General features: G+C 39.9%; 1 protein-coding gene across 1 annotated transcript in view; it reads right to left on the reverse strand.

Annotated features, from left to right (window-relative positions):
• RIMKLB (ribosomal modification protein rimK like family member B) overlaps nt 1-21,365 on the reverse strand; it is a 40,940-nt gene that overhangs the window by 6,658 nt on the left and 12,917 nt on the right. Inside the window, exons 2-3 of the mRNA XM_054388747.1 lie at nt 2,138-2,368; nt 45-131 (exon numbers count right to left, since the gene is read on the reverse strand). Coding sequence (XP_054244722.1) covers nt 45-131; nt 2,138-2,368 — 318 coding nt within the window. The remainder of the gene's footprint in view (nt 1-44; nt 132-2,137; nt 2,369-21,365) is intronic.

Raw genomic sequence — 21,365 nt, forward strand, 5'->3', positions numbered from 1 at the left:
CTGCTCAGAATATTCCTTGCCCTCACCCCTGACCTCACACCCACCTCGGTGACCCCGCGTGTTCTTCACCACCATAGGGAACTCCAGCACTTCCGCCTCATCAATCATTTTGGCAAAATTCTCATGACCACCTGGCAAAAAGAAAACCAACAACATTATGTGCCACCAATTTGGTGTGGCTAAATTTGGGATGCAATTGGTAAGCAATTCTCCCACCCCTGTAGCTTAGATAATACAGAAAAAAAAAGAACTATCAGTGAAGAGCAACTTAGTCATAGAGCATGATCAGACTTTGAAGGTGTTTGGGATCTGTGCAATACTAACTCCTACTTCCACAGTTGGAGTGGAACACAAGTTGTTGGAGTGTCAACACAAGTTGACAAAGACCACAGAAAGATCACAATCCCAAAATGCCCAATCCAATCTTCCAAATCTGAATGCCCCAAGATTCCACCATTCTCTTCCAGTTTATCCCCTTTGCTTTACCAACTCCCACCTTTTTTAGTATCTAGCAGAAAAATAGCACAGACATAGCAGAAAAATAGCACACACATAACACCAGTTACAGCTCCATCCAAACTACTAACCAGGAAAGCAACATGGAATCAAAAGACAAGACAACCAGAGAGCACAACAACACAATGTTGTCACTCCATCTCCCCTCTTTCCATGACTTAAATTCTCCCTCTTAAAATCTTCCTGTTTCCTGAAGTAGTACTTCAACTTTTTTGTCTCACTGCATCTGTAAGGACCTTAAGAGAGTAGCTTTTAATCACCAGTCACATGACTATGGTTGATATTTCTCAGGTTATTTGAGTTCAGTTCAATTCACAGAAGGCTGACCACAGCACAAGAAATATAGAAAAGAAAGTCAGCAGACAAAGGGATGAGACTCTTCTAACAGCATGTGCAGTAAAGCGCAGAAATCAAGCCAAGATACTGGTCACAAAGCCAGCAGAGCCATTGCTACCCTGCCATGGATTTTAATGCACATCATGGAATAACATGTAATTCACCACATTCTGTTTTTCTTGGCAAAGCCACCTCTCACTAATAACTCAGTAATTGTGCTAAAAAATAAAGGAATAAAAAAGAACCAAAACACCAAAAAACAACCAACCAAACAAAAAGTCATATGTCAAATTCCAGAGGCAGGCATTAAAAGAAATGGCAGGGAATTATGAACAAGACATGTTCTGCAATTACCTCATCATTCATGATCTCCTTTCCCCCTCAAAATATTAAAAAATCCTTCTTTTCAAAGAACTAGAACAACCACATCTATAACGAAAAGATATGTTTCTTCTCAAAGGTGTTTTCACAGTAATTGACGGAAATAGTAATGCCTAGCAATTGGCAGAAAATCATGGGTTTATTTTTTTTTCAAGTAAGTTTGTGGTCTTTTTGAGTTCCCATTACAAAAGTCTACTGGTACAACCACACAAAGGGAAAGAAAGCACTGGTATCTCCTAAGAAGGAAAAGAAGGCTGAGAGAGGTATCAGCAATCCTTTAATATATTGTACTTAAAAGCAGAAATAGCATCAGGGTAGTTAAGATAAACGGTTCCTCTAACCTAGTACTCTGTCAAGAACCACAGACTCCAGAGGAAGGCACAGGAAACATCAATAATTAACTGTTCTGGTAGGGAATAAACCCCAAATAATTGTTAAAAGTTGAACACAGGGGCCTGTACTCTTTTTGTCTGATCACAATAACCAATACATTTGCAGATTATTTTTTAATTCCTATACAAATTTAATCTACTTCCAGGTTTTACCAAAGTCTAGATCTTTATAGTATCCTACAACATTTAGTTCCTGAGTTTTCACCTATTGTTTTGGACAATTGGTAAAGAGTTTAAAGTGGTTTAGCAGTAACAGCTAAAGTTAGTTGCTGGGGAGGTTGATGTCCAGTTAAAGCACTCTTCCCCAAGCATCACAGCTAATCAACGAAGCCAAAACCAGAACCTGAGTGCTGTTATTTTAATTTGCCTTTCTGGTCACTGAATACTCTTCTGTGGAACCAGCCTCATGCTACTTAATTCTATGGATTTCCAAAGAGTGTCTCATCTTTTACACTACAAAAGTATAAATTATGGCAGACAACTCTGCCATCCTTTTGATCCAGAAACCTTACCATATGAAAAAGTATCTGGAAGAGGCACACCATGACCAGCAAGTTCTTGGAATGTCCAGAACTTGTTGACACAGTTGAGGATGGCCTGGGGACGATTCATCAATCGACACCCCATCTTCTCAAGGTGACGAAGGACTGTGATATCACTGTCACTCTGCACCCAAGGTGTTGGTACACGCACAACCACCACTTGTGGGTAAGCAGTGATGAGCTCCCCATTCACTCGGAGACCTAAAGAAGGAAGATAAAAACATCCCTATCAATTACAAAGTCCTCAGAAGGTGAACAGGCAAAGAAATACTGCACTGTATGTTATCACAACAGAGGTACCAGACTTCCGCAGCAAACATTAAATTATCTTAAAATGCTTATTGTTAATTGCATTGTTTCATACGTGTCACTCTTGAACCACAAATACCAGGCTGTATTAGGGCACACAATCCTGGGGTCCTCCCCAGGGTGAAAGAGCTGACACATCATCCTTTTCTTGTGTTAGCTGCACAGTGCATTCACAGTAGCAACATCAATAGCTCAGGAGGGTTCTGCCTTCCACCACTGGTTCTTGCCCACATGATCAGTTCATACCTTTCCCAGTCCCAACTCTATTGATCCCTCTGTTTGTGTTATCACATTACACAACATATTGCCAAAGTAACAGAAATTATAGATGACCCTTAATAAAATGCAGTACTTTTAACACACATCATTTCAACAACTTGTTTTATACTAAATAAGTTACTCAGAAAAAAATTTATCAGCTAACAGGGCAGCACCCTGCGACATTAAGGCAAGAACTAATGCTTATCGATATCTAAAGGGTGGGTATAAGGAGGATGTAGCCAGACTCTTCTCAGTGGTATCCAGTGATAGGACAAGGGGCAGTGGACACAAACTGGAACACAGAAAGTTTCTCTTAAACATAGGCAAAAACTTTGAGGATGGCAGAGCATTGGAAAAGGCTGCCTAAAGAGGTTGTGGAGTCTCCTTTTCCATAGAGATTACAAACCCACATAGACATGTTCCCAGATGATTTACTCCAGGTGATCCTGCTCTAGGAAGGGGTTTGACTAGTTGATCTTCAGAGGTCCTTTCCAACCCCTACCATTCTGTGATTCTGTGAGAACTCAAAGAGAAGCCAGCTTTACCATTGTGACTAATGTATTACTTAATCATCATCATCTATTGTTTTACAGAATATGTCTCTGAAAAAGAAATACTGAAAGTCAGGCTGCAGGAGCAGGAATATGATAGAATTGTACATCAAGTGCAACAAAGACAGTCTAGCATCTGAGAATGGGGAAAGGCAAAGAGAACTTCATATTCATTGTGTTTGCATTACGTTCAAAGTAAAATTTTCTGATTTCAGCATAAAAAACACAGTTCATTCTGCCTTTGGCAACTTAAGGGTTGAAAAAAACAAAGAAGTTGAGCTGAGAAATCACAGTGCATTTCTGTGCCTATGGAAGGTCAGCTGTAACTATTCAGATCTAGCCCAAATTAATTACCAATCAGCTTTACTCCAAAGATGTTACTTTTCAAATACCAACTTCCATCTGCTCAACCTGAAACACATATTGCCAGGCAACAGATTTCATTTCAAGGTGCATTTGAATTGGGGAAGGTAGGTGGGGTAAAGAAGGGAGAGCATCTCCCTTTTCGGTACTTCTCTTTTCCTTTTCTTCTCCCAACCCGAGGATCTGTTTTAGAGCTTGCCTGAAACACAATGAAGCAACCACCTAGATTCCAAAAAGGAAGCAGAACTATGCTATCCTGTCCCTCAGGAACACACAGAATCACACTCCAGAAAAGGCCAAAACAGAGCCATATCCAACATCAATCCCCTTTTCCAATCCCCATTGCCATAATTGCACAGAGATGAGAAAATATAAGCAGACGGGTGCTCTGGCTGCTCACCTCATTAGCACCAGGCACTGCCGCATTGCAGCTGACATGACTTGCCTGTTTAAGCAAGCAGGCTTCAGACACACACACCTCCCATTTTACAGAGGCATCTCAAGCAGGACTGAAAACACAACACTGCTAAAAACTTAAGCAGAATGTGCACATCACAAATCTTCAACCAGAAAAGGAATACAGATTCAGCGAATGAAATATTTTTACCTTATTTGTTGGATTACACCCTACACACATATTTTCTCATTTAGATGCATGCCCAGTCACACCCACTTTTGCCACTGGAATTGTATGCATATCCTGTTCCACGTGCATGCTAACAATCATTTAAAAAAAGACTATATTCCTACACAGCCCCCAAAATACTGCTGTATCTTTGCTGTGAACCACAACTACAGTTTTCTAATACATCTCTCCCAGTCTATTTGGTTGGTTTGTTTCCAAGTCACACCAATGCTGAAGTTCTACACTACAGAGTCTGAAAAAGAAAACCAGCAGTTTGAGGAGCTGTATATGCTGTATCAGACCGGTATCAATTCTGCCAGACCACCATACACCTCCCTGCCAAAAGTGCCTTAGGAAGTACAATGAAGTTATCAACAGAATAGTTTGAGCTTTTCAAATTCAAATTCAAATCCAGATTCAATCATTTTTTCTGCTCTGCATACTGTTCTCCACAGAACATAAAAACAAAACCAAACCAAAACAAAAAAAAAATTCTCTCCCCTGACAGAAGACAGTTTATAAAACAAAGAGAAGAGCTACTCAAAGAAATGTGTAATTTGAATCACAGCTACTGACATGCGCCATAAAAATTAGCTGCAGTCTCCCAGCAACACAGCACTGCAAACACAAGCAACTCTATTACAGGAAAAAGGAGAGCCAGATTCTGCCATTTTGGAACAAGCTGGTATTCACCCGGGACACACCAGTTCACAATCGACTTATTGGTCACTACTGCCAAGTGGGCTAATGATATTTATTCACTATCATGTGCTAAAAGCAGTAACACAGAAGATATTCACACACACAATTAATTGCTTCTCCAAAGAACCAATTCCTGAATGCAAAGACAGAGAAAGGAAAAAAAGATATGTTACAGAGATGTTACTTTAAGAGTGGTTAAGAGGTAATCTTATCCATTTAAGAGATAAAGAATACAGAGGTTACTTGAAGAGGAAATAGAGTTAAATCCAGTTGGTGGCCCGTCACAGGTTATGTTCCCCACAGCTCAGTACTAGGGTCATTTCTCTTTAGTATCTTTATCAATGATCTGGATGAAGGGATTCAGGCACCCTCAGTAAGTTTGCAGATGACACTGAGCTGGGAAGGAGTGTTGATCCGCTTGAGGATAGGAAGGCTCTACAGAGCCTGAATAGGCTGAATTGATGGGCCAAGACCAATTGTATGAGACACAACAACCTCGTGAACGCTCTAGGCTTGAGGAAGAGTGCCTGGAAAGCTGCCCAGCAAAGAAAGACCTGGGTCTATTGATGGATAGATGGCTGAAGATGACCCAATGTGTGCCCAGGTGGCCAAGGTGGCCAACAGCATTCCTGGCCTGTATCAGGAATTGTGTGACCAGCAGGACCAGGGAAGTGATTGTGCCCCTGTACACAGCACTGGTCAGGACACACCTTGAGTACTGAGTCCAGTTTTGGGGCATTCACTATGAGAATGACATTGAGGTGCTGGAGAGGGTCCAGAGGAGGGTAATGAAGCTGATGAAGGGTCTGGAGAACAGGTCTTGTGAGGAGCGACAGAGGGAACTAGTGTTGTTTAGTCTGGACTTGGTAGAGTTAGGTAACGTTTGAACTTGATCTCTTCCATACAAAACAACTCTATGATTCAATGAAAAGGACATTTCACATTTATCTAGTACTATGAACTTTACCAACACAAAACAACCATTTTACCAGTGTCTTTAGGTATTCATTCATCCTATGAGATAAAGACTCCTGAGCTGGATTATCAAACTATAAAACCACATATCATTTCTGCACTTGAACAAGACCTATTCTTTCAGTCAGTAGTATCAGTTTTCTTTGTTCTTCCTCTGCAAGATGAAACTCTCTAAAATGGCATACAGTAGACCTTTATCTTACACACCAAGTACACATCATGGTATTCAGATGACAATGAGAAAGGAATTTTTTGCAACGCAAACATGGGAATAAACCTGAGCAATTATACCACATCCCTCTAAGCCAAAAAGCTTCAAGTTTCTCTCAAAGCCAGCTCAAAGCAGCACATGACAGAATTGATCGGGCATATGAGTGATTCTTTATCAGTTTGCCAAACTGGTCTGCTGTTTTTCATTCCCAAAGAAGAGCAGGTTGAGCTTAAAGTGCAAAGTAGTTGGTCTCTGGTAGAAAGCCTTAGTTGAATCCAAGCAGAATAGAAGCTATCACATGAACATGTGAAGTGCACAGAAAACATACACACAGACTTCTGTTGTTAGCAGTGAAATCAGAAGACAAGTATCCATACCCTAAGGGTAAGACAGCAACATCTAACATGGTAGAGTGTATTTGCATAACAACACACTTAGGATGACCACTGTCTCTCAACAACCTGATTTAGTACAATTTAGAGTGGATGCATATTATTTGGGGAAAAAATTAAAAGCTGAATCTTTCCAGTCCCCATTCATGCATGCACAGCTTTTATAGTACCCTCTGTCTTCTTCCTGATGATAAATTTATTTCACAATTCCTCAAAAAGCCTCACTCTTAAGAGTTATCCTTTAGATGACACATATTTCAAATGAAATGTCTCCAAAATACAGACACACAAACAATACTGAGTCATCCTGACTTAGCAAGTTGTTGTCCATCAGCTATGACACCTATGCTGTGTCACTGTTCCCATTCTACAGCAAAACAGAAGGCAAAGTGCTTGAACTCAACCCTCAGTGAAGAAACTCTACCATAATTAATCTCACTACACAACTGGGACAAGCTAAGTGCTCAAAGTCAAGTATTGTAATGGCAGCCTGTAAAGCTGGCAAGCCAAATACACTTCTGCAAGCCAATCACCAGAGTACACAGGTTCTTAAAATGCAGCCTTCCACCTTTTACAATCGATAACTACTGGGGCTTCATCTACCCAATTATCCCATTTTCTTAGTCTTTAGGAACACCTGGGAAGCACTTCTGCATTGATGGCATTATGGATAGCTGAAAAAGGATCAAGATTTCAAGAAACTCTGCGTGGTTTCACACCCAAGCAGCATTTCATACTGCTGGACACTTTGAAACTCAGTCTATTCAGTTCACACTCTAAACAAATCCTTTCCAATCTCTACCAGTTATCAGTTCATCTCAGCAGATAAGTAGCTACTGCAAAGTAGTGTATCATGCCCAGTTTGCATGTTATAAACAGTTGTGCTTTCAGCTGAAACAATATATATGTTTTCATAGAAATTACATAGCTTCAGAAGATAGGTCTAAAACCTCAATGATTTGCAAGAACATAAAAAATAATTGCAGCTTTTATAGATTCAATCACAGATTCATTTTGGTTGGAAAAGGTCTTTAAGAGCCCAACTACTATCTAACTCTGTCAAGCCTGGTGCTAAACAATGTCCCTCTCCTACCACATCTCTGCATCTTATAAATACCTTCAGGGATGGAGATTCAACCACCTCTATGGGCAGCCTATTCCAGTCTTTGAGAACCCTTTCAGGGAAGAAGTTTTGTCTAATATTCAACCTAAACCCCCCCTGGTACAACTTGAGGCCATTTCCTTCTCATCCTATTCTTGTTACTAGGGAGAAGAGACCAACACTTACCTCATTCCAACCTCTTTCAGGGAGTTGTAGAGAGCAGGAAGGTCTACACTCAGCCTTTTCTTGTCCAAGCTAAACAACTCAGTTCCCTCTGCCACTCCTCACAAGACCTATTCTCCAGACCCTTCATCAGCTTCATTGCCCTCCTCTGAACCCTTCTCCAGCACCTCAATGTCATTCTCATAGTGAATGCCCCAAAACTGGACTCAGTACTCAAGGTGTGACTTCACCAGTGCTGTATACAGGGGGACAATCACTTCCCTGGTCCTGCTGGTCACACAATTCCTGATACAGGCCAGGATGGTGTTGGTCTTCTTGGCAACCTGGGTACACACTGGCTCAGTCAGCAGTCAATCAACATCCCTGGTCCTTCTCTGTTGGGGTACTTTCCAGGCACTCTTCCCCAAGCCTAGAGTGTTGCATGGAGCTATGATCCAAGTGCTGGAACCCAGCATTTGGCCTTGTTTAATCTTGTATCTCAATCTCATAGCCTCAGCCTATTGATCCAGGCTGTCCAGGTCCCTCTATAGAGCCCTCCTACCCTCAAGCAGATCAACACTCCCTCCCAGCTTAGCGTCATCTGCAAACTTAGATTGGGTGCTCTCAATCCCCTCATCCATATCATTGATAAAGATACTGTAGAGAATTAATTATAGCTCTCATTATAGCACCATTAGGCATTTTTAACAAAAAAATATTATCTCAGTAATATCAAATAAATTGATAACATTATTTTCATTCCAAAATACAGTTTTTCAGAATAGTCAAAGAAAGAAACTGAGTCATCAAAGCTACAAAGTACTTAGGAGTCAAATTCAGGTCTTGAACTATTCCATGTGACCACAAAAACCACAGCCAGCTTCTCCAGTAAAATGACATAACATGTAGCTACTTTAAGTATTTAATACACAAGCAGAAAGATACCTGGATAGGCTTACATTTAAATCAGATTAGTGACAGTCAGCTTCTATTTTTATGCCATGTCAACCATCACTATTAATTGATAGTCTATGATAAATGAAAAAACTTAAATAGCTGGAAATGTCAGAAGTTACAGTGTAAGGAATAAACCCAAGGGACACTGACATAAGAGGAGTGAAGATAAAACTTTTGCTGGGGGAAATATTACATTTACTTTTCCTCCTAGATGTACATTAGAAACCCCTGAATTACTTCCATGATGAAGAACATGAAGCTATTCAATCTGTGTGTGAAGAAAACTGGTATCTTCCTTGCTACCAATGGAAGTTCATGACCTACCATGTTTCTAACCTAATGCATCATAAGAGCACGAAGAGGTGGCTTTACAGAAGTCCCCCATTCACTGCTGTCAGAAATCCAACAACATTCTAGCCTTTCAAACTGATTTTTGCAGAATTTTTCTGATAACTTTGTGATTATGAGAAGTGCCCAAGAGTGACAACAAACTTCAATTCTTTGTAAAGCATGGATAGGTACAAAAGAAACCCTCACCTCTGTGGCCACAGCTGCCACAAGCTGCCACTGCTCAGAAGAAGAATTTAACTTCAGTGACTGTTTCTGTCTTTAGCAAAATCCCTAATAAATGCCAAAGGCTCTGAAATACGTAAGTAAAACAAAGCTGGGTAAAAATGTTTCAGTGTTCAGACAGATCCACACACAATATGTGGAATACATTTCTAACACACACAGCATACAAGTAAAATAATTCATGGTCATTGTGCATGCAGCATTCCCAAAAATAAAATTCTAATCAAGCTCTCAAAAGGATGAAACATACACCAGTTGCCATCACATTGCCCAACAGGAATAAATAGGGACTAAAATCTTCCAAAAATTCTTTTTCCTCAGAGATGTGTCCTTAAAGTCTCCTGCTCTCTCAACTTCGTTATATATATCTATATATCTCTCTATCTCCACCCATGGAGCTGCTAACATTTCCCAAATGAACAGTCACTCAGCCAGCAGGCTATATGGAATTCAACTTAATTTCACCAGGAAAGCCATCATACAAACCTCTCCTCTGTTCTGAGGATGCTGCAATCTGCTACCTGCTTTTCCCAATTAATCAGTTGTTCTAACAAAAATAACTGAATTTTTCTCCAAACCTAGCCTGACTCTTTTCCCAAAATAGTGCATTACTATTTCTGGTTCATTCATCCTCCCATTATCTGTCAGCCACAAGACACTGCACAATATTGGTGTTAAAAGTAGTAAATTGTTTAATAATTACTTACTGTTTACTTGCATAGAATTCAGTGTGCTTCATCCTAATTGCCACAGAAAAAAAAGCAACCTTAAAACTCAAAAGATAAATGCCCCAAACCATCCTAGCAGATTACTGGCAATTAACAAGACGTGTTCCCTCATCAAATTCAACAACCAGGGCTAGATCTCTGAAAGTTTTTACCCCAGCATACTTTGAACATACATTCTAGCAAGAGAGTGGCAGGACTCAGGAATAAGTAACAAAAGCAGAATTAACATTAACAAAACACTATTGCATACCTCAAAAGCCTGCTGCAAAACACTGGTTTAAGTTTCTATATATGCATCTTGTAAAATAAATGTAAGCAACATAAATACCCACAAATTGGGTGATATGCAGGAAAGTATAGCACTTTAAATGCAATTTTATTTAAACTAGAATTTAATCCTTGAAAAGCACCTAAGTGTTGAATTTTTTAGAAATACATCAACTTATTAACACCACTGAAACTTCCCCCTTGAGTTTCGCACAGGCATCTTCTCCTCTGCATCACTTCCCACCTGACAGACAGTTTATTAGTTTAAACACTCAGTTGTCACAATTTCTCCAAACTTTCACTCCCATTCAAAGGCCTCTGATACCTAGCATTACCAAGCCATGTTTTGCTCTACTGTACACAGAAACAAACTTCCAGCACAGTGTTGTGCTAGGTGTTTTAAGTTTACCACCTCTCCCTTCCTAGCCTACTTACTAGTTTTTGAAACCACATGAACAGGTGCTGGCTTTTAACCCTATGGGTTTAATATGACCTCAGTCTCTTTCTCCATACAAACTTAATTAGAAAGGCACTCTTGCCAAGGTAACACTTCCACAGCTAAGCAGTTCAAATGACACTGACATAACAGAGACTAAACTCATCTCTCTACAGCAGTACGATGCCATTCTATTCTGAAACGGGGAACAAAGAAATAAAAAGAGGAGAGGCAGCTTCAATTCATAAAACCTTGACATAAATATTGTGAAAACTTTCACCAAAGGCTACTGCTGTAGCTCTAAACAGAAAGCAAGCAGGTACCTGAGTTACTTCATCTCTATTTCATGCCTTTCTAGGACTTAAGAGGACCTCTTCACTTTCCCAAGGAAAAGTGCAAAACCATTCTTAGAAATGCACAGGCTATTGGAAATGGAGAAAACTTGGGGAGGACAACAATGCTCAGAGTAATGATGGCTATGGATTAAGGATTCTTTTCAGGCACAAGGGGGAAACAGGCCAGATGCTTGTAGGCACACCTCACTGAAGGAACACTAGGCAGACTGATTATGGCTAGATCTGTGTGTCTGAGCTACATTTCTAGTCATGGAACCTCAAACATGGTGATAGGATGAAAGAAAATGGCCTCAAGTTGCACCAAAGGAAGTTTAGGTTGGGTATTAAAAGAATCATTTTCAACAAAAGAGGCCTCAAATGTTGGAAAAGGCTGCCCAGGGAGGTGGTTGAATCCCCGTCCCTGCAGGTGTTTAAAAAAATGTAGAGATGTGGTGCTGAGGGACATGGTTTAGCACCAGACTTGGCAGAGTTAGATAATGGTTGGACTCAATCCTCTTAAATGTCTTTTCTAAGTGAAACAATTCTATGATACTATGATTTAACCTGTTTTAACTGCACACTGCAGCAAAAAGAAGTAATCTCATCTTCTGTACCCCCATACTCCTAATTTTCACTTTTCATCAGACCTAGTTATCATACAACTATGTAGGAAGTCATATCAGCTTGCTGCTCTGACTGGTAAGAAAATAAATTTAAATAAAAAAATTTAAAAAGAGAGGAAAAGAAAACTAGTGATTATTTTTCGCATTTGGTAACTAGCAAACTCCGCTCAAGTGGTCATGAAATCATAGAGATGCAATAGGAACACTTCATTTGTGAGGAGACAGCAGGATAATTTCAGTAATGGTCTGCATTTAAGTTAGGGCACACTTTATCACATTTTTCAGTTAATACTGTAGTTGCAAAGCTGTAAGACTCAAGTTTGCACTGGTATTCAAGAAGAGTGGTCCTCCTCTGCTCCTGGTACTCACACTCAGTCTCCTCACACTGCTCCTTCTTTTGTGCTATCAGCAATATTCACGTGGCTGTAAAGTGAATCAGATGAGGGAATTACTCTGAATTAATACTAAATTTTAATTTTTTTTTTTTTTTACCCCAAAGCAATTTCTAAGTTTGGGTTGTTACAGAGACCCAACAAAAAAAAGAAAAAAAAAAATTTTGCAGCCAAGTGTGGAAGTAGCTTTTCAGAGGAGTCTGTACTAATTTCTTCAGATTGTTTTGCCTTTTCCATTTTTTTTTAAATAAAATCATCAATTTAGAAAGATACTCAAATCTCAAATACAATATCCTGACAACTGAACGCTATGTGAACCAAGGACGTCTTGATATCTCTCACAGAATCACAGAATCCTTTTTGTTGGAAAAGAGCTTTTCCAACCATGACTAGTACTGAACAAATAGGAAAGCCCCTAAACACACACTGGAAACTGCACCATTTCAAAACAGCCCCAGAATTAGCATTGTTTCAAAGTCAGTATTTATGACAAGTAACCTTCAAAACTCAAGGTGTTAATGATCTAGCAATACTGTGAAAACACAGATTAGCATTCCCAATTGAAAATATTTCCAATATATTAATATATCAAAGACAGCATGAACCAGGTGGAGGAAAAAATTAAGGACAAAAATGAAAAATTATCCATCTATAAAACAGAGGTGTGATTGGAACAGACCAAAGGAGTGAAGAATTGAAGCTTAGAGATGGGTTAATTAGGATCTGAAATAAAAACTGTTGTCTCCCCTGCATTTTACTCTCTCCTGCTTATCTGATATGCTTTAGCTGATGAAATAAGGTCCTAACCCAACCAAACACCCATGAGTTCCAATTACTCAGCAGCTGCCAGAGCAGAGGTAACAGAAAGGTGAAAACACAGGAAACTGGAAAAAAATAATCATGCTCTGTCATCAAAAGATATTCCCATCCACATCTCCCGGTTGTTTGCACTTAGAGCCATCTTTGTAACGCACATCCTTGCACCACAGGCCACCTCAACAAATCTGAAGTGGAAGTGCCTGCACCAGGGAGAAATGACGGTGAAACTGGGAAACGGGTGACAGAAGGAATCAAGGGTTCCCCATTTTGGAAGCCAGGAGGTATAAGTTTAGCAAGGCCTCCTGATGATACCCTTACCTAAACCCACTGCTCAGCACAGATCACACTTCAACAGCAAAACCAGACATCTGTTTATGATCCACACATAATATTTCGTTTCTGTGTGGCTGCAGGTAAGACCTCTTCTGGGTCAAATAAGTGTGCTTAACACTGTTTTAAAAGTCTAAAGCACTCTCAACTGATAGAATACACACTTAAAGCAAATATATGTCCTTTTGTATCATCTAGCCAGAGCCTAACAATGTTGAGAGCCTTAGAAATAACAAGTTCTGGAATCTCTCCATCTTAAAATCAAGAAATAAACGTTAAAATAAACGTTAAACAATCCAAGCCTAACACGCAAGTCCTAAATGTTATAGAACGAGAATACACTAAATTATATTTAAACTAACCTTTCTGCAAACTCATTCCACTCTTAACAGTCAGTCTCTGACATGTTTTAAATGTCCAATTTCTGTTCATTTTAAACAGCAAATAAATTAAAAAATAACGAAGTTAATTTATTAAGTGAATAAATAAGGACACACCTGTGGGGGGGGGGAGAGGGGTAGGGAGATAATTTGTTTGTTTTTTTTTTTAATTTGGAAAGGTCTTTCCTAAAGCCAAAAGAAATCCAGAGAAAAAAAAAAAACAGGCAGCCTAGAATGGCAGAGAGTGTTCTTCTCATCTGAGTGAATTTAACATTTTCCCTTCAAGGCCCCAAATCTACAGAATACCTTTGAAATGCATAACTTACACACCTCTTCTCCCTCTGCTCCCAAACAATATCTTTTTTTCACCTCAGCAATTTTACTGTTAAGCAAACTGATACATGGAGATGCAACCCATGTGAGTTTTTCATTTGTAGTGAAGACACGTAACCTTCAGATCTGTCTCTCATAACAGAAAAGACACCTAGAATCACTTCTATATGGTCAGCCACTTATAACAAATAGTATCTGTTCTACTTGCCCTTTCCAAGTGTTCCTGAACTTGTTTAGCTGAGCCTAAATTTGGGGGAATGGAACAATCCCCTCCACTTACTGTTTCAACCTGTCATTATATTCTAAGGACATTCTAGTCAACAATGCATTAAATCGATGAATTTGAGGCACTTATTTTGGAGACAAATGTCTTTTTCAAAGAAGAGAAGGAAGAAATTAATTTTTCTTACACATCTGTAAGCTTGCTTGCTGGGCTTGTTTCCTCTTCCCAGCTTTAGAAGGTTAGAACTACCCTGCAGTATTGGATTGTATGTTCCATGTCTGTATTATAATGAAAATAGAACACACCACAGTATTCTCACCTCTTCTGGATGCAGCAGTGCACCTAGTGCCAAAAAGATGTTAACTAATCAAGATATTTGTTTAGTATGTTCCCTGCTTTAGACACTCTCCACTTCTGTAACTGTCTTCTTGAAAGAAAATGGCCCTCGGAATTACACAATCAGAGCGGTCAAAGTAAAAAATCTCATGCAGTGCTAGCATTGTACTCACAGACAGCAGACCAAAGAAAGCAGGAGGAATAGCCCCCACTATCAGTTCGTTTTGATCTTTGAGGGCAACACATTTAAGAGAGTAGCTATTTTACCACTGTTCTCTAGATTGTAAATGTAGACCTCAATTTACCAATCCAAACAAACTGATAAATATATCCATATGCACTTTCTCTGCACAAGCTGCAAAGCCCTTTATGTCTTCTCTTTTCCGAAACAAGCATATTTCCCAATTTACAAAGAAACAAAAAGCGCTAAGGGACTCCTGATCTTATCACAAACAAAACAATGGCAGAGATGGGAAAGAAAAACTTTTTTTTACCAGTGTCAGGTGTGACAAAATCTCCAGTTCCTTTATCTCACTTCTCCAAAGATTCTTCTAAGAATCTCCTTTATGTATTTGCATTTTTCTTCAAGTTCTGCTTTCCAGCAAGACACTCATAGAAATCCCATTATCAAACACCATTCTGTAACAGATTGTAATTTACATTCACTCTTAAGACTCTTCCTCTAAGCAGTTTAAAAGGATTAAAAAGCTTTGGAGGAAAAGGTGGAACTGTATGGTAGGCATCTTGGAAGACCCAAGCAAAAAGGGGAAGAAATAAGAACCTCTTTAGAAATCCCTGAATTGGACAAAACCAGGAAAATAAGGAAAAAATTCTTTACTTTGAGGGCAACAGTCCACTGAATAGGCTGCCGAGAAAGGTCATGCCGTCTTCCTCTCTGGAGACTTTCAAAACCACCTGGATGTGTTCCTGTGCAACCTGTTCTATGTAAACTTGCTTTAGCAAGTGGGTTGGACTAGATGATCTCCAGGGGTCCCTTCCAACCCCTACCATTCTGTGATTCTGTTCTAAAGCTCCTCAGCTCCACTGGTGACCAGGTAAGCTTCCTACACCAGCAAGAAACCATTCTCTTCTTTTTTTGAATTTGATTTCTGTAGGTATCATAAGTTGAACCAGCTCACTGCAGGATATGATTAATGCAGGTGTCAACTGTAAAAGAGAAGGGCTGGAACACAGCAACAACAGCAATGATCTGAACAGTTGAAATTGTGAAAATAGTACTGTTTTGAGTATGAATTGTCTACACTGAGATTCTTTTTTCCTTCCTACATTTACAACTCCATGGTCACTATGCTAGTCCAGCTTCCAACTCAGTGAAAGCAAGCCTATCAGATTAATTTATCTATCTTCAACTCTTTCTCTCCTGTCCTGTGCAGGTAATACACTCTCCAGTGGTTTCTTTTCTGTCAGGTAAGAAAAATCTGCAGACAAATTTCTATAAAGGCACAACTGCCAGCCTTTTTCAAGCATGACAAACAATTACAAGCATTAAGGCATGCAGTTTACATGTGCAGCATCCCTTTCACCTGCAGCCAGACTTTGTTCACCTCCAAGCATCCACAAAGGGCATGCACTTTCAGAATCCTGCCTCACCTTTAGTCCCAAGCACGTAAGGAGGAGTGCACAAAGAACCATTTCAGTCTTAGGCCAGAATGATCCTGGGAAGACTGACAGAAAAACAAAAGGAAGCAGGATATGAACATGTACATCTCAAAAACTTCCAGTTATTATTCTTAAAACCATTGAATCATTTTGGTTGGAACAAACCTTTAAGACTACAGAGTCCAACCATTAGAGTAGCTTCCCTCTCTACCTTTCTACCTACACATAAGCCATGACGCCAAGCTGTAATGTTTCCTCACTGGCAGCTGAATAGTTCACACCTGGAGTACTGTGATGAATGGATGAAGGCTCTTTTGGAAGGAACGGCTGTGAGGAGGAGGGTCTGTGCTCCACAAAATGGAGTGGAACACACATGTTCAGCTATGCTTTGGAGTGCATAGCATCAGTCAAGAGATATAACTTGCAAAAACATCTGTGACCATGTATTTGGATACTTCCCCCCAAACTCCACGAGGGTGATCAGACTTTGTGACACATTGCCCCTATGAGAGACTGTGAAGGCTTCATCCGTGGAGATGTTCAAAGCCTAACTGGATATACCCCAAGCAATTTGATCTAACTTCAGAGCTGGCTCTACCTTTCAAACGTTGCGTGTTTTAAGCACAAGGTTGGCCCAAATGATTTTTAAAGGTCCCTTCCAATTTCAGTTATTCTGTGACTCTCTGCAGCATTCTCCGACAGTCTGTCTGCTTGGCATCTTACATAGCTGCAACAGTAGGATGCACGTTCCACAAAGCACCATGCCATAGCTCAAACTAGATTTGTGGGTTCACTGGGAAACTTCCTTTCTTTCTTTTGTACAACCAAGATAATCTGACAAGTTTCTACAGTCATTAATAAATAAGTAAAGTTATTCATGCTTAAAGTGGAAAGTGCCTCTACAGTTTGACAGCTGGGGGGGATGGAACCACAACTTGATTCCCTGACCACAATGAAACTGGGAAAGGGATTTAAGAAGAAATTCAGTATATGGTAAAGGCAAACTCTTTCTGGAAGGCAAAGAAATGAAGTGAGAGGGCTTTAGTGACTGGGGGGCGGGGGGGTGGCTGATGTCTAGAATTGTGAAGCTTTTCTTTTTCAGATATAAGTAACAGTAAACAGGTCTTGCCTACAACCATTCCATCCTCCCAGTAGAAGCCACCACCCAATAACACAGTTCTTCTAGAAAGATGCAGGAAATTGGAAGGGGCACAACAGATAGTCACCTTTCAGTCCCAAGATGAGTTTGAATCTGGTTTTATGGAATAATTAAGAGCCACTCCAAACCTTTAAAGAATTTCTAAGGTACAACTACCAAAATTCCGTCTCAGTGGGAAAAAGCAGAGGTGGATTTCAACCCAGGCAAAGGAGAGCTAAATCTTTAATCTTAGTCTACAGGATATCCGAGTCTGGGAAACAGGGGCACAAACTAATACTAATAGGAGAACTTGATATGACTTCTTTTGTTACTAACAATGCTTTCTTCACTGAGGAGGAAAACGCATGATACAGGAATGAAAGCCACCCCTCAGTAATACACAATAATACAAAGAGAACAAAAGAGAACCCAAACAAAAAGAATTCCAGAACTAGAGTAAGCCATTTTCCAAAGCAGTTGAGAAGTACAATGACAAAAGGCCACACTGATACATCTACTCATGAAACAAGTCTGAAGGAGAACAAGGCACAAGCACAACCTCTTTAGGTATTTAGACAGGTACAGCAATTCCTTAGTCTCACTGCCAGGATACATATGAATGCATCTTGAACGTAAATACATCCATGGGTTACTATTCAAAGACAGGAGTACTAGGTTACTCTAATAACTAGTTATCATTGCATCACTCCTGGTTGTCTGTATATTTCCCAAAGCTTAGTTAGCAAAGTGTTGATGCATCCTGCACAAGCATTCTGTGACTGCACATACATTATTTACAAAGAATTTATGTGTACAATATTACATTAAAAAGCTACACTAAGAGAAAACCACTGAAACCATAAAGTACATAAAGGCTAGTAAAAGTCACACTTTCAGGATATGTCTGTAGCACTAATCTGCTACCTCAAGTCACATACAGTCTTCAGTTACACAAAGAAGTGCTATTTTTGCCCACGATATTTATCTAACATGCACAGGAGGCAGAGCATTCACTTAACAAGCTGCTACCCAGTACTGGATTTTCTGTTCAGGTGTATTTCATAGACTGATGTACTGAAATCCTTGCTCAAAACACACCATTACTAATTTCTTCTTGAGTTGAATTTATCATACTTATCACAGTAATTTGTAAGCTCTTCAATATATTAATTTATTTTGCCAACACCACAGGAAACCAGTGAGTATTCCACTGATCTCCAGGATGGAGAAGCATAATGCAGAGGTAAGTATTAAAGAAGGAATTCTAGGTGCCACATTTGGGAGATTATTTCTCATGTGCTGATGCTTCTCTGATTGATTTTATTTGTGAATGCAAGTATTGAAGACTTTCACAAAGGTGATTCTAGCATCCAAAATTTGGGCACTCAGAAAAACACAAAAGCATGCAATTAAAGGCAATTTCTGATCAGCCTAATTTAAATCATCAGACTAACACTTTTCTTCCACCAATGTTCTGCTTCAATCACCACAAAATTCCTGTAACCATAAAAAAGGCATCCCACAAATTTCCTCTCCTTCGCTATGCTACAAGCTCAATTTCCAGAACTGAACACCCTCTACTTTAATTTGGCTGATGACATTTGATCAAGTAATTCAAATTGTTTTATCTGAAAACAAACACACAACAAAGACAAAACTGCAATTTTCGTTTTGCCAGTTTAAAATTTTGGGGTATTTGTGTTGCCACTCATAAGAGCACTTCATCTTTATACTGAGAGGTAATTAAAAGCAAACTTCATCACTTGCAATCTAAATAGCAGATGTGTGACACTGGTGATACAGCACGTGAGGGTTAGAACAGTTTCACCTACCATACAGACCTTTGACACTTGAGCTGACAGCTAAGTGTCAGCAGCACTGCAGCAGCACTTAAGGTGAAAGGGCTCCACTGTCAGTAAGTATTTATGTAAACAACAGGCTGAGGAACATTTATTTACAGAAGAGAAAAACTCCGAAAGGTTTCATTCCACTCCGAGCACTCCAAGTCAGCAACTACTGCATACAGCTTGCTTTGCCCCTATTTCTCACTCCCCACTCACCCCTCATAGGGATTACAATTCTTCTGTCTTTGCCTTGATTCTCATGTCCTTAATTTGCAAGTTCCTTTCTAAAACATGGATTTCTCCTGAGTAGCTTATTCATCTTCAATTCTGAACACCACTCTAACCACTCAGGTTTCCCACCTTGCCTGCAACCTTGTTCTCCATTTGAGGCTCCTTGTTCATTTTACATCTCTTTCCAAGGAAGCTTCAACACGTAACCCATGTTCCCACTCATGTCCAGTTCCAGTTTCACCCTTAGGAGACGAAGTTTCTCATCTAGCAAGAGTTTCACTGCAATCTCTTCCTGATACCATTTCTTCTTTCCTGCCTGTTTGCAGATCACGCTTCCTTCATGTCAGATTTTCTCCTTGCTGACACCAGGGACACAGTTCCCCAGTCCCCAGTCATTCTTGAGTCAGTCATTCGAGTTGAGAGATTTTCTCTGTTCAGGTATTTGTCAGTGACAAGAGGTGTAACCAACACGAAATAAAATCTTCACTCTAATTTGTGTGCTCAGATCAAGCTGTAGGCCACAACTCTTGAACTTTTTTGGCATAATGCAGGAGTATATTTCAAATGTTTTAGCTGCAAAGAGTAAACAAGCTTCTAAGATGCCTGAGACTATTGTTTGAAATGGCTAATAATTTGGGTCAAATTTATGTCTACTTCACAGATACAATAAGCCAAAGCCACTTCAGACAAATTGAGCTCAAATTAATTTTTTTTTCTCAAATGCCCTCCTTCCGCTTAATGACTTAACAGAAAAATTCCAAAACTCCCTCAAAAAGACATTTAAGAACTTAGCCCTCCCAGCAGAGATTATGTTAACAAAGGAAGCACAAATTACAAGCAGTAACAGATTGCTTCATAATGGAAAGCTTTGGCCCATTGTAATGCTAAGATGGGTGATCTGAGACCCACAATGTCAAAAAATACCTCTTACAATATTCCATCAGATGCAGCATGTTGCTTAAGAACAGTATTAAAAGCCAAGATTTCCTCACCCAAACTAAGCAAAGTACCAGTTTGGTATCAGTGCCAGGACAATAGATGAAACTATGTTGTTGTTTTAGACATAAAGTGGCATTGTTTCAGACACTGAGTGGCTGGAATGCTGCTGAGTACAGAAAAAAAGACCTGGGGGTGTTGATAAACAACCAGCAAAACCTGAGACAAGGGCGTGCTCAGGTGGCCAAGAAGACCAACAGAATCCTAGCCTGTATCAGGAATAGTGTGGCCAGCAGGATCAGGGAAGTGATTGTCACCCTGGACTCAGCACTTTGAGAACTGGGTTCAGTTTTCTGGGCCTCACTACAAGAAACATATTGAGGTGCTGGAGCAGATCGAGAGGAGGGCAGTGAAGCTGGTGAAGGGTCTGGAGAACAAATTTTGTGAGCAGCAGCTGAAGGCACTGTGGAGAGACATTCCCACTCTCTACCAACACCCTAAAAGGAGGTTGTAGTGAGCAAGTGAAGTGGGTGTTGATCTCTTCTCCCTAGTAACAAGTGACAGGATGAGAGGAAATGGCTTCAAGGTGTACCAGAGGAGGTTTAGATTGGATATTAGAAGAGACTCTACCCCAGGGAATCCCCAACCCTAGAGATGTTTAAAAGATGCAGAGGTGTGGTGCTGAAGGACATGGTTTAGCACCAGACTTGGCAGAGTTAGATAATGGTTGGACTCAATCCTCTTAATGATCTTAAAGGTCTTTTCCAAACAAAGTGATTCCATGGTTCTGTAAGAGTAAAAGCAAGCAATATCCTCTTCTTACTGGAAAAGCAGAGAAGGCAGCATTACATATTAGGATATCTCATTCATTTACCATCTTAGTGTCTGAATTTTAAATAAATCCTGACTTTCACAGGAGGTAAACTATGTCAGCACATCAGCCATTTCAGCAGTTAGGTCACCTAGTCAGATGTGAAAGCCTGAAACCAGCCAATTAGACTAGAAACGCTGGTCTTAACGCACAGAAGTAAGCAGTTACCAATC

This window comes from Indicator indicator, chromosome 1, assembly GCF_027791375.1.
Source record: "Indicator indicator isolate 239-I01 chromosome 1, UM_Iind_1.1, whole genome shotgun sequence".
In the NCBI taxonomy this organism is placed as follows: Eukaryota; Metazoa; Chordata; class Aves; order Piciformes; family Indicatoridae; genus Indicator; species Indicator indicator.